The sequence below is a fragment of the Raphanus sativus genome, unplaced genomic scaffold (assembly GCF_000801105.2).
Source record: "Raphanus sativus cultivar WK10039 unplaced genomic scaffold, ASM80110v3 Scaffold3101, whole genome shotgun sequence".
NCBI classification, from domain to species: Eukaryota; Viridiplantae; Streptophyta; class Magnoliopsida; order Brassicales; family Brassicaceae; genus Raphanus; species Raphanus sativus.
The window spans coordinates 1-12,364 of NW_026618408.1; the positions used below are offsets into that span (position 1 = coordinate 1).

The 12,364-nt window shown below is 39.1% G+C and overlaps 4 protein-coding genes and 1 long non-coding RNA gene across 5 annotated transcripts; 2 read left to right on the forward strand and 3 right to left on the reverse strand.

Annotated features, from left to right (window-relative positions):
- The first annotated feature begins 1,056 nt into the window (after window positions 1-1,056).
- Window positions 1,057-1,834, forward strand: LOC130506311 (uncharacterized). The gene is made up of 2 exons (XR_008941962.1): window positions 1,057-1,434; window positions 1,645-1,834. It is a non-coding gene; the product is annotated as an uncharacterized LOC130506311 (long non-coding RNA).
- A 543-nt stretch (window positions 1,835-2,377) lies between these two features.
- On the reverse strand, window positions 2,378-5,148 carry LOC108827668 (protein HEAT STRESS TOLERANT DWD 1-like). Its single transcript, XM_057000951.1, has 12 exons — window positions 4,991-5,148; window positions 4,747-4,904; window positions 4,508-4,586; window positions 4,227-4,415; window positions 4,024-4,122; window positions 3,768-3,936; window positions 3,576-3,679; window positions 3,347-3,486; window positions 3,178-3,250; window positions 2,975-3,090; window positions 2,769-2,886; window positions 2,378-2,674 (listed from the first exon to the last, which is right to left on the reverse strand). The coding sequence occupies exons 1-12, from the start codon at window positions 5,033-5,035 to the stop codon at window positions 2,543-2,545; spliced, it is 1,422 nt and encodes a 473-aa protein (XP_056856931.1). The 5' UTR covers window positions 5,036-5,148; the 3' UTR covers window positions 2,378-2,542.
- Window positions 5,149-5,673: 525 nt separating this feature from the next.
- On the reverse strand, window positions 5,674-9,302 carry LOC108827666 (WD-40 repeat-containing protein MSI4). The gene is made up of 15 exons (XM_057000950.1): window positions 8,913-9,302; window positions 8,468-8,531; window positions 8,277-8,363; window positions 8,122-8,184; window positions 7,975-8,040; window positions 7,751-7,825; window positions 7,531-7,606; window positions 7,269-7,455; window positions 7,095-7,176; window positions 6,932-7,005; window positions 6,680-6,791; window positions 6,511-6,585; window positions 6,330-6,397; window positions 6,135-6,234; window positions 5,674-6,050 (listed from the first exon to the last, which is right to left on the reverse strand). Exons 1-15 carry the CDS (start codon window positions 9,173-9,175, stop codon window positions 5,949-5,951), a joined length of 1,494 nt encoding a protein of 497 aa, XP_056856930.1. The 5' UTR covers window positions 9,176-9,302; the 3' UTR covers window positions 5,674-5,948.
- Window positions 9,303-10,056: 754 nt separating this feature from the next.
- On the forward strand, window positions 10,057-11,304 carry LOC130506312 (protein FAR-RED ELONGATED HYPOCOTYL 3-like). The gene has a single exon (XM_057000952.1). The coding sequence runs from the start codon at window positions 10,057-10,059 to the stop codon at window positions 11,302-11,304; it is 1,248 nt and encodes a 415-aa protein (XP_056856932.1).
- On the reverse strand, window positions 11,287-12,044 carry LOC130506310 (uncharacterized). The gene is made up of 2 exons (XM_057000949.1): window positions 11,828-12,044; window positions 11,287-11,754 (listed from the first exon to the last, which is right to left on the reverse strand). Exons 1-2 carry the CDS (start codon window positions 12,032-12,034, stop codon window positions 11,605-11,607), a joined length of 357 nt encoding a protein of 118 aa, XP_056856929.1. The 5' UTR covers window positions 12,035-12,044; the 3' UTR covers window positions 11,287-11,604.
- Window positions 12,045-12,364: the final 320 nt, after the last annotated feature.

Genomic DNA, 12,364 nt, shown 5'->3' on the forward strand with positions numbered 1-12,364 from the left:
ATCCTTACTTAGACATGCACTACCAACCCATATAATCGGTCCAATTAACAATCTTATTAGGGGGATGGCATAAGTTTCCTCTCGAGGCAACAACAACGGGACAATGTTCCCAAAAAAAAAGAATCTGACAGAACACTATTAGATTAGTGTCTGCCTATGATCTTATTGGGTTTAATATGAAAAACCAAAAACCCAAAACACGATTTGGTAGAACATTAAGAAGAATGTTCTATCTAATCTCTTGGGTTTGATAAAAACCGCACAAGACCAAAAGGCTTTAAAAGTCTTGTTAAAAGAGGGATTCAGTTGTTGAATCAGAAAAAAACAAAACCCAGATTAAAGGAATCAGAGCATGTACCTTAAAGAGGTTTCACGCGGAGTGAAGCTTCAGAGAGCACAGCCGGAATAAGAAAGACTAACCAAAGTCACGCGGAGTCAAGGCTTCACCACATGCAGTTCCATCCATTGCGATGATTTGAACAATTGGGAAAATTGAAAACCCTATAAAAACAAGATCGCGAGGAAACTTAGAAATCATTAGCAAATAGACAAGATACGACGATCGTATACCGAGCGAGAAACACACAACCCAGTCGGAATCGGTTTCAGGCGATCGTGAAAAGGAAACCCTAATCAACCAAAACGATTAGGAAAAAAGAAAATAAACTTGGAAACTAAGAGGAATTCTTCAAACGAATTCACTATCGAAACACTTTCTAATCTGAGAGTGTAAAATAGATTTCACGTTTCTGCAAATTGTGGAAGAGTCGATTGATTTCATTCTTCAAAGCAAAAAAGATGCAAAGAGTCTCTTCTATTTGTGAGAAAATGTTCTCTTCCTAACGGTTATATTTCAAATTTTTTTGACTCGGGTTTCGATCGAGAAAAAAGAAACACGCGTGGGTTATATTTTAAATTTTGTAATCAAACTGGTTCTGCATTTCTAGAAAATCATCTAAACCGAACCGGTTCTTTTTCCACGATGTCTAAATAATTACACGTCGTCGTTTTTGATGAAGACCCGTGTTGTCAAATTAGCAGCTTGCAAACTAGGCCTGGGCGTAAACAACTATAACCGAAGTCCATACTCATACCCGAACCGAAGTAACGGGTTCGGATCGGTAGCGGATCCTTGTTAAACACCGAATGGATCTTAAGCTTTTGCCTTTCGGTTATCTGATCGGTTCGGTCGTAAACCGAGGCCCGAACTAAGCACCGGGCTAAACCGAAATATATAATTTTTTGTTATACACAGTTTCATGTATTCTCCTCTCTCACCTGTTCTGTTTTTTTTTTCCTTCGGCTACCAAACCCTAATCCTAAAAGGACAAAGCTCTTTTGATTCGATCATAATAATAAATTAGAACAATAAATTTCTTTGTCTCTCTGTCTCCTGCTTTATCTGAGAATTAGAAGAACCAAAATCAGTTACAGGTTCGTCTGTTTTTTCTTTCTTCTTCTTCGGGTTTTCCGGAATTTTTTAATTGATTTGAAATCAGTAAAAATATCTTCTATTTGCCTGTCTTTTGATTCGCTTTGTTCATTAACTCATCTTTTATATGCATGTCTTCTGATCATTTTTCATTGTTTTCTGTAATTTCTTGTTCTTATTATTCACTTACATATGTGTTTTTATGTTTACAGATAGATTCTACATCATCTTTTGGTTGAGAAACCATAACAAAGCAGATGAATGTTATGACCGAGCATTTGGTTTAGTTCGTGTTGTCTAGTACTTTAGTACTGTTATGTGACTTTCGATTTCAATATTTTTTGAAGTTTTAGACTGGAGTTTGTTCTATTTTGATGTGTTAATAAATGAGGTTCGTTTTTTTTTCCAGGATTATTCGGTTATTTCTATCGGTTTTACCGAATATTTTCGGTTATTATGATTATATTTGTGATTTTTTGGTTTTTTTGGTTACATTTGGTTGTTATAGTCCGAAACCGAACCGGATCCGATTAATTTTCGGGTTTAGACGGATTTTCATTGTCTCACCAGAACCAATCCGAACCCGATTGGTTCCGAACCGGAACCGTACCGGAAATGTCAAAAAACCGAATGGTACTTCTATGCTTTGATCCGAAAATCCGAAAAACCGTTTCAACCGAACCGAACCCGATTGGTGGACCGAACGCCCAGGCCTATTGCAAACATTAGGAGTAGTATGTTTTCGCTGTAAGAGGCATGATGATGATGATCCTTCTGTTGTTGGTAAAAGAAGTTTGTGGCTTTTAAGTTTTGTTTTCAATCCATAGATAGATATGCTTAAGTAAAATATGATGATCTAATTGGAGTACTACTGCGAGTTTTGAATAGTAAGATCATGAATGCTTGAAAGTTGTGAAATAATAAACTCAAAGTAAAAGAGAGAGCTTTTCAAAACATACTTTGACATTTTGTCACAAATTGAAGCCAAATAACGGTTAAGAAACTTCAAGTTGTGAAAGAGTATAGTTCTTGAAGTAGTAAAACAGGGAGGGCAAATACAACTCTCAAGAGACAACAAAAGTTTTTCAGTAAAAAAAGACAGCAAGTTTTTCAGGCAGCGAGATCAGGAAGTGTGTTCTGAATGTTGTAAGGCATCAAGATGTTGAACCCATCTTCAGCAGTTGAGATGATCATCCCTGGAATCTGGTTGTGCCAGTGAAGTTCCTTCAAGTCCTTTTGTCCCTGGTTTTACGGTATAGAAAAAAGTTTTCAGACAAACAAGACATCAATGAAATATTATAACCAGAGCTAAAGAGGTTAAAAAGTAAGATGTTACCTGGTGAACGAAAAGAAGCTGAGGAGGCAAGTCTTGAGGTGTGTTAACTTGTTCCTTAGTCTGTGCTTTGAACTCTGCTTCCTCTTCTTCATCCTTCTCCAATGATAAATCCCATATCCTGCAGATATAGCCCACAAACCATCAGACAGTTTCTCTGTGTTTTTAGCGGATTATATGTGTGTTTATGCATAAACTATGTGGCTTACGTGAGCTGGTTATCACCGGAAGAGACTGCAAGTGTTGAGGATTCATGAGCGCTCCACTCAATCGACGTGATAGGATGCTTATGATACTCAAAATGTGCTACCTTTGCATCTCCCTCCTAGTTCAAGTTTTAAAGGCTTATCACATCACAGTCTTGTTAAGATAATTGATATGGATATCATAAAAGCCAAGGTCTTCACCATACCTTGATAACTCTAAGATCATGGATAGAGAATGCCCCGTCATCACTCCCTGAGGCCAACATGCAACTAGCCAACCTTCATGAAAGGGGAAAAACAAAGAATGAGCCAACCTGCAGGTAACACAAAACCAAACAAGAATTAAGTTACACAACAAAGTGTGGCAAAGAGAACCTGTTCCATGAGATGACATTCACATCTGCGTTATGTGCTTTGAAAGATAATGCAGGCGTCTTCCCAACACGGACATCCCATAGTGCAATAGTCCCATCCACAGAACACGACGCAAACACGTTGGCTTCAGCTGGACTCCACTGGCAACAGAGGAAAATCATATTAAGCCCAAAAAGGAGACGGTACCAGTTAACACACAATTTAGCTGCAGCAGAAGCGACAGTTTTACTTGTAAATCTTCAACACTTGCGGTGTGTCCTGTTAACGGAATAGGATCAACAGTCCATGAACCAGAAGCTGGTTCCCACAGATGAATCATACTCATGCAGTCCCCTAAAAGGGTTAAGAAAAAAATAAATAAATACACACTGACTATGTTGAAAAAGTATGTAACTGTCCGAGTATTGACGAAAAATCATACCGGAAAGAAGTCTTCCAGCAGTTGCAGGACTCCAATCTATAGCATAGCCTTCGTCTTTGTGGCCAGAAAAGTTAACTAAGGGTGCTTGGTTCAGAGCCGGTGAAGTTCCATCTTTACCTTCTGTTTCTGACTCTGCTAAAGCATTAAGATGAGAGCTCATGTCCCACACCTGCCCACAATTACAATAACAAAAAATCAGACTCTAGGAGAAACATATAAAACATGAACGTGCAAGTGGATAACAACGTTATCTTACTTGAACATGACCAGAATCTGCCCAAGAGACACAGATATGAGGATTTTGTGGCATTGCACGAATGCGGTTAACACATCCATGGTGAGCAACCCTGCGGACCTGTTTATCAAAAACATTTGAGATAAAAACGTATTAACCATGATAATGACGACTCTCTACTAAATGAATAACATAATAGTTAGACAGAAAGAATCAAAAATTACCTGAATAACTGGAGCAGTGGAAGCTCCATCTTCGCTTTCCTCATCGCTGTCACTGTCCTCATCTTCATCATCCTCATCCTCCATATCATCATCACCATTCACTACCTTCTTGGGCACTACATCGCGTCTCTTGCCAGATACTTTGCTGATTTTAAATAATCCAATGGAGTTCATATTTGCTTTCTCAGCCTAAAAGGGAGAGGAGGAGAGTTACTATTCACAACTTATAAAGAGAATCAAGAAGGAAAGAAAAAAACACATTCAAAAGATACAAGACTCACCTGAGTCCCAGCCACCATATACAAGGTGTGAGGAAACTCAGTTCGATTCAAACCCAACTTATCACCTAAGATGTCAAAACTGAAAGAAAGAAAGAAAAAGAAACAGTAAATCTCTTATGATGCCTTTGTATACAAAATTTCATAAGCAGTTACTCATCAAAGCTCCTATAAAGTTGTCTTTACTACTAAACCCTAACGTGTGAGGCTTTTTTTAGCTGAAATCATTATCTAAGTTTTACCTCAAACAGGGCCAACCAACATGGAAGCCATGAAGGGAGTTATAAGCAGAAGGGTCGCACTGAAGCTCTTCTCCTTCTTCGAGCTTGTCCACACCTGGCTGCCATACCCTTGTTGGCATCGATGGTACAGACGACGAAGACGACGCTTCTCCCTTCTTCTATCAAATTTCAACAATTCAAATTCACGCGATTTAGGTTACCGAATTGAGAGATACAATCAGAGTTTGGGATTCAAAGTTCAAACCTTGTTCTTCCTCTTTGCCTTCTTAGGGTTTATGCTTCGAACCATTTTTGCCTTCCTTCTGGTTCTTTGCTACTAAGCCTCTTCTGTACTTATGTTGTTGTGTTCGGCTAAAGGGCTCGTCATTCTTTTAGGGTTTAAGGCAAGCGAATATTTTACCTCATTTGCATAGATACCCTTTATTTTCTTAAAAATAGTCTCCAATTCCTAAACCTCTTATAATTTTTCAATGTCACCCAAATGTTCCTTTTCTTTTTTTTTTTGGAACACTCCCAAAAGTTCACATTCAAGCTGCTTCTTTCAAGCTTGTTAAAGAGTTCTCACATTCAAGCTGTTTCTTTTAACTGTTTGTCCAGTAGAGTCTACAAAATCAAAACATGAGGTAAGGGTTTGTCATTTTCACTAGGATTTAAGTAATTTACACCTAATCACAAAATAAATTACCTCTTTTTGCATAGACACCCTCTGTTTATCGAAAATTAATCTAAAAATTCCTAAATCTTTACTGAACCTGATATGTTACCCTAAAGTTTGATAAGAGATTTTCAACAACTGTTTGTTGACTAGAGTCAACAGAATCGATGTAGTAAAAAGGCAATTAGGGTCTCTAGTGTACCAAAAACGAAGTACACTAGTCTTGTATAGGCTTTAGTTCGAGATGGATATTAATTTCGTTCAATGCAAACTCAAACCAACAGACTTTTTAATTCCGTTAAGATCTAAGTTAAACAAAATAGAACTTTCAAGAGTCTGGAGGAAACCGGGATCAAGAACCAAAAGACCATGTACCCCTAAAAACGATTTTGGAAAGGTCCTAAAATCTAGTAATATCTCAAAAGACGAACCAGCGTTTTGACAAAAACCAAGTTTACCCGCTAAACCCACAACTAAACCGCATTAGTTTTACCATACAGGCGATAGATAGATAGAAAGGGGTTTTCTCTTATTTCTTTGAACCCAGTCAAGGCTTGGAGGCACATGTCATGACATGCGACTTGAACTTCTCCAATTCTGTCACAACTTCCTCTTCCGGTCTGTAAATCAAGTCACTCATCCGCCATATCTGCCAATAAAGAAGATATTATAAGCACCCCACATTTCAGTTTTATCAACAAAACTGCTACCGAGAAAGTGATTAATGGTTTACCTGTAATGTTCCACCTCCACCAGTAGTCTCACAGTCATCAGAAACACTGACAATAGTCCACGGGTCCTCCGCGTTCCAGTGGAAATCAACAACTTTGTCCCTGAAAATCATTTACATTGAAACAAAAAAACTTAATTAGAAGCAAGTAAAAATGAGAAAGCAATGAAGCGAATTAGGATCAAGTCTTGTACAAACCTGTGACCAGCATGCTGGAAGAAGAGCCCCGCAGGGTTTTTAGCTGCACGATCAGACTTCTTACTGACCTGATGGTTAGGTAAGTTAAACAAACCAAACATGAGCAAAATGAATAGCTTTCAATGAAGATAGCGAACAAAGATTAATTCCAGACATATCTGAGTGAATTATATGTACACACCCTGTCATAATCCCAGATGTTCAAGAGACCATCTTCTGCGGAACTCCCAAAACAGGATGCCTTATCAGGAGACCACTGAATTGATCAACAAGATGCGTTATCAGTGAGTTTTTTATTAAGTACCAAGTAATATGCTTTCAAAAAAAAACATAAGAGGTGTTGTTGAAACCTGAACGCAAAGAACCGCAGCTTTGTGGCCCTCAAATTTGTAAATAGGCGTACCAACTCCATTTGAGGTAAGTTTCCTACGATCATATAACCGGACAGTGTTGTCTGCTGACCTGAAACATTCAAACTATATCTAATGAGTACACATACGTACAGACTAAAAGTTTTATTAATTAGATGCTAAGTGTGCCTTAAATCATCTGTCTATGGCGCATGTATATATATATATATATATATATCTATTTCCCCATACCCTGTCAGGATGAGATTGTCGTCATGAGGATTCCAATCAACACAATGAACATCAGCATCATGCGCCTTTTCAACCTGGTAAACACAAAACAAAAAAGAACAAGATAAAAGATAACAGAAGGTAAGAACTTTGAAATTTTGTTAGGATCAAGACGATACAGCACCTTCGTGACAGGGCTAGTGCCAGTTCTTGCATCCCACAGTATAAGGCAAGAGTCGTCACCAACACTGCAGAATTCTTGTGCACTAGTTCACGACCAGAAACATCATCAGAAAGCATTAAAAACATGAAAAAAAATACGAGATCAAAAGGAAGAGAGAATATTCTAATAAGTTACCTAGTCGGGCTGAATGCGACATCTTCAACCGTATCGTCATGGCCTTGATAGACACCACGTGGGCCAACAGAAGGACTCTCACTCTTATCACCAGTCTGTTTGAGGATTGATCCAGATGATTTGGAATCAGTGCCAACCGTTGTGATGTGGTCCTGGATGCTCCACAAAACCACTAACTTGTCCTTGCCTAAGAGAAGAACCTTTGTATGAGAACTGATAAAACCAAATGATCAGACAATAAAAAGATGACAGAGACACAGACCCCCAGAGAGGACAAAGGGTTCGGTTGGGCACATTGCAAGAGCAAATTCAGCATTGTCTTGGTGTCCAGTTAGTATCTGCGAGAAAAAAAAAAAGGTTCAGATGATGCAAGCAAGTAGCAATTTTTAACAAGATATCAAAGAGATACATCACTGCTTCCAAAGATGAGGTCAAGACAAACAAGAATAAAGTGAAATAAATGTTCTCAGAAGTGGACATACCAAATCAGGACGGGAATTCGCAGCACCAAGGACAGCATGACGGTTTGGTTGGGTGTCAACATCCCAAATGAGAACCTGGAATCAACATGTAGATTGTAGACTATTCAGATAACTGAAACTTGAAATTGGTCCAAAACAAAGGATGCTCTATTAGCCAAAAAAAAAAAAGAAGTACATAAATCAAGTTGATATGAAGATAACAAAAGAGAAGAAGCAGGACTTACATCAGGACTATCAGTGTGAGTAGCAATAATCTTACTGTTTTGTGGGAGTTCCCTGATTCTGTTAACCTGCAAATGCGAATTAGTCATCAAAACAGGGTTTTACTTTCATCAAAGTGCAAAACAAGTAAATGATACAAGAATTAAAACCTCTCCAGGGTGAATGATGGTCTTGAACTTCTTCACAAATGGAGAACGTGCTTCTTCATTGAACTGAAACACACATTTCCAGAATAGGAAATCCATTGAAGTGGGAAGCATAGTAAGGATAAGAGGTATAGATTGGTGGAAGAACAACTAGTTACCTGAGAAATGTGCTCAGCCGCAGCAACTCGTGGCTTAACAACTTCGCAGTTGGCTATGACGAGAGTGTTGGGTACAGTGCCATCAGTCTAGTGACAAAAAAAAAAATACAAATATGATGATGAGACCATGAAGACAAGTTTCGGAAATGATGTGATGGCGAGTAAGATTCAGGAGAAAGTGAAGAACCTACTTGCTCTGACAGGTAAAGACGCTGGCGGTTCTTGTAGGTTGCTTGATCAAGTTGTGGACCCCATCTGTGGAAGAAAAAAAACAACAAAATTCACCAAATGAAAGATCTCATCAAATCAAACATGAACACAGGACAGCTAAAACATCTGAAGCAACAGACAAAACATCAAAAACTTCTTCATCCTTTCCTTTGTGTTGGTTAGGGTTTAAACAAAAACCGAACAGCAGATACATCAAAACGTGAAGACAAACATATAAAAAGCTCAACACCAAATCAATAACTTGAACGCTCGCAGAATCACAGACAAAACCTAGAAACTGAAAATGTATGTGTGACTCTCACTCTGAGCATCAGAATGTTCAACAAAAGATCTAACCGAGGACAAATTAACTGAAATTTGAAACCCTAGAAGAAGAAGAAGAAGAGAGAGAGAAAGGAGAGGGACCTGCAGGAGAGGGAAGGCCAGACGAGGTTGTGGTTGGCGAGCCAGTCGTAGAGAATGGGGACGAGACCTTTCCACTTAGAGTACTTCTCGTCCACACTCTGCTCCTCCTCCTCCTTCTTCGTCTTCTTCCCGCTTTCCTTCATCTTCCCCCCGCTCTGAGAATCCTCCTTGCTCTTAGGTTTCCGCCCTCTCTTCTTCGGCAACGCTGTTACTACAGTTCCTCCGCTAGCTGCTGCTGTTGCTGTTGCTTCCTCGCTCTCCATTTTTTCCTCTCCTCTCTCTTCCTTTTTTGTCGTTTTATTAGATTTCACTCTCTCTTCGGTGAGAGACGACAATAATACCGTATCCGTATCTCTCCTCTCTACACTGCCTTTACTAACAGAGAAATCGTCTCCAATGCCCGTGGAAGAAAAATTTAAAGCCATGATATCCTCGTTATAACAAGATTTCATTTTACAATTAAATTTAAATCGAAAAATGAGTGAAATACTAATAAGCCAACATAAGTGATGATATTTACAAAGGAAACCAGGGTCAAATCCACCCGAGACCCACTCATCCAATGACCCGTCTGATTTATATGGGTAATACAACTAAACCAACTAAACCAACAAAATCCCTAAAAGCAAATGCGATTTCTGATCGAAATCGCTTATCTCACCTCTTTTTTTCTTTTCCTCTTTATCTCTATCGCGAAAGAGAAACTATGACAAGAGGCTAAGACGATTCCTCCTCCTTCGCCTCTCCCCCAGCTCTGCTCGATCTCCACTCTTCTCTCCTGCCGCTTTTCTACCGCCGCCGCCGTTGTCTGCTTAAACCAATCACCTGACGTATCCGTAAGTTGTGGTCTCAGATCTCCGCTTTGAGCTTTCTTTTGGAAGTAAGTTCTAATGGATTTGCAATTGAAATGCATTGGTATATAATGCATTCCAATGGTTGAATGAGAATGTATAGGCAGTAGAATTGGAGAATGTATAGGCATCTCGCTTCTCATTGGACTTAGATCGACCTTGTTCATGATAATTGTAGTATAACTGTATAACTCGGGACAACTAATAGAACTGTGGATAACTTTAACTGTATAACTCGGGACAACTAATAGAACTGTGGATAACTTGGTTTGTTCTGGTTTGGGCAGGATACAATGAGCAATCATGTAAGTGGTATACCTGGTAGTCCGGAAAAGAGCTACAAGATGATGTATAGCTATTTGTACATGTTAAAGCAAGTGAATCCAGGAACAAAAACTTGTGTGAAATTGGATGATGCAAGTAAATTCAAGTACCTCTTCATAGCTTTGGGAGCTTGCATTGAAGGGTTTGCATTTATGAGGAAAGTGATAGCTGTGGATGCGACATCGCTGAAGAACAAATATGGTGGTGTTCTAGTTTTCGCGGAAGCTCAAGATCCTAATGGTCAAAGTTATCCACTTGCGTTTGCAGTACTAGATAGTGAGAATCTTACTAGTTGGACTTGGTTTTTCGAGATGCTTAAAAGTGTTATACCAGACTCTTCTGAACTGGTTTTCATGAGTGAAAGAAATCAGAGTCTGATCTTCGCTATAGGAAGCGTGTTTCCAGAGGCTCACCATGGGCATTGTTTATGGCATTTGAAGGAAAAGGTGAAATGGCATGCTGGTAACGTCAACAAGGTTATAGTCGGACATAAATTTATGGAGTTGGGCAGATATTACACGGTGGATGACTTCAACTCTGCTTACGACTCATTTGAAAAAAGATATCCTGCTGTGTACAAGTATGTGCAGGAACATACTGAAAAGGACAAATGGGCAAGAGTTTTTTTCCCACGTGACAGGTACAACTTCGATACAATCAACAGTGTGGAATCAATGAAGAGCGTGTTTAAAGAGGCAACGACGTGGGCATTAATACCAATGTTGGATTGTATCGTCAGGAAATTCTCTGATTGGTTCACTCAACGGAAGGAAGCTGTTTCTAGATCAATCGATACAAGCCTGGTGCCTCTGGTTGAGAACTACTTGCACGGTCTATGGGATGTTGCACAAAAGCTATCTGTACGGGAGATTAATAGTTATGAGCTTAAGTACGAGATCACTGACACTGCTGGAAAGATGTTTTGGGCGAGCTTGGTTGAAAAATCTTGTACTTGCAAGGTGTGGGATTATGAAAAGTTTCCTTGCCTGCACGGACTGGCAGCTTACATCTATTTCACTACGAATGTTGATGGCGGCCTTAATATCCATGAGCTGTGCTCAAAATACTATTGGACGGAATTGTGGGCTTTGGCGTATGACAGGACACTTTGTGTTGTGCCCGACATGTCTTCTTGGAATGTACCAGATCAGATTAAGGAGGTGAAGATCATACCTCCGGATCGCATCTGGAGGAAGGGAAGGAAAAGAGTTGGATGAATTTGAAGTGATGAATTTGGAGTGATGAATTTAGCTACTTTATCGTGTTGTATGCTTCGGAAAACTTTATTTTGTTGTACTTTAACTTTAAGTGTTTTGTTCGAGAACTATGGATTACTACGGAAAACTTTGGTATTACTACGGAAAACCAGTAATCTTAACACAACATCACATTAATTAGGAGATAGTCTTTAACACAACATCACACAATTCCACAAATCCAAACATAAGGCTTATTGCAGAAACTAAAGGAGATCTGATCTCAAACTAAAGACACAAATCCAAACAACATAAGGCTTCTCATTTACGGGTAAGAAGGTCCTTAAGCTGAGCAATTTCTTCAGCCATTTTGTGCATCTCTTCAGCCATTTTGTCCACATCCTGCCTTAAGGAGCGAACCTCTTCCTCAACCCCGAGAACCCATGGTTGACGGAAGTGGAACCCATCATTCTGCAAGTTTCACATGGTTGCACTCAGTTTGACATTTTGCATAAGTTAAGGAAGTAGATAAAATGTAAATTACCTTGTACTCATTACAAGTGAAGTACCTTCGGCCTGGTAGAAAATCCTTATCTGTTGGATTAGTAGAAACCTCGTCGACGATTCGTCCCCCACATGGGCACGAAGTTGGAATCCCGTGTTCAGCATCGCAAATAAACTGAAGCATGTCAAAATGTTTCTTCATCTTCTTCATCTCCTTCCTTTCCTGATTCTCAACCCATGGATCCATTTGCGAAAGGTGATAGAGAGACGAGAGGATTCTCTGGGAGAGGAGAAGGAAGGAATCGAGGAAAAGAGAGAGAGAAGAGAGGAGAGAGAAAAGAGAGAGGGAAATGGGAATCTATTTTTCCCTCGAAAATCCCGCCTTGACTCATAAAAGTCCGCCAAAAATTCTAAATTTTTTCGAAATCCCGCCTAATATATACACGTAGTTCTACTCAAGATAGTAGTTGTACAAAATTACCAAATAGTTGTACTTTCGGTGATTTTCAATAATTTTAGTATTACATGTAATTATAAAACACTTTTTTAGTTGTACAATAAAATATAAGATTCGAAA

What these genes read in the sequence shown, in the direction of transcription:
- LOC130506312 (XM_057000952.1), top strand. Translation starts at nt 10,057, where the DNA reads ATGAGCAATCATGTAAGTGGTATACCTGGTAGTCCGGAAAAGAGCTAC.
- LOC130506310 (XM_057000949.1), bottom strand. Translation starts at nt 12,034, where the DNA reads ATGGATCCATGGGTTGAGAATCAGGAAAGGAAGGAGATGAAGAAGATG. An exon ending in TCACTTGTAATGAGTACAAG is followed by an intron (nt 11,755 to 11,827) that starts GTAATTTACATT and finishes TGAAACTTGCAG; the next exon opens with AATGATGGGTTCCACTTCCG.
- LOC108827666 (XM_057000950.1), bottom strand. Translation starts at nt 9,175, where the DNA reads ATGGAGAGCGAGGAAGCAACAGCAACAGCAGCAGCTAGCGGAGGAACT. An exon ending in GTCTTTACCTGTCAGAGCAA is followed by an intron (nt 8,364 to 8,467) that starts GTAGGTTCTTCA and finishes TTTTGTCACTAG; the next exon opens with ACTGATGGCACTGTACCCAA. An exon ending in ACCCTTTGTCCTCTCTGGGG is followed by an intron (nt 7,456 to 7,530) that starts GTCTGTGTCTCT and finishes TTCTTCTCTTAG; the next exon opens with GCAAGGACAAGTTAGTGGTT.
- LOC108827668 (XM_057000951.1), bottom strand. Translation starts at nt 5,035, where the DNA reads ATGGTTCGAAGCATAAACCCTAAGAAGGCAAAGAGGAAGAACAAG. An exon ending in CCACTGCTCCAGTTATTCAG is followed by an intron (nt 4,123 to 4,226) that starts GTAATTTTTGAT and finishes TTTGATAAACAG; the next exon opens with GTCCGCAGGGTTGCTCACCA. An exon ending in ATGATCTTAGAGTTATCAAG is followed by an intron (nt 3,091 to 3,177) that starts GTATGGTGAAGA and finishes AACTTGAACTAG; the next exon opens with GAGGGAGATGCAAAGGTAGC.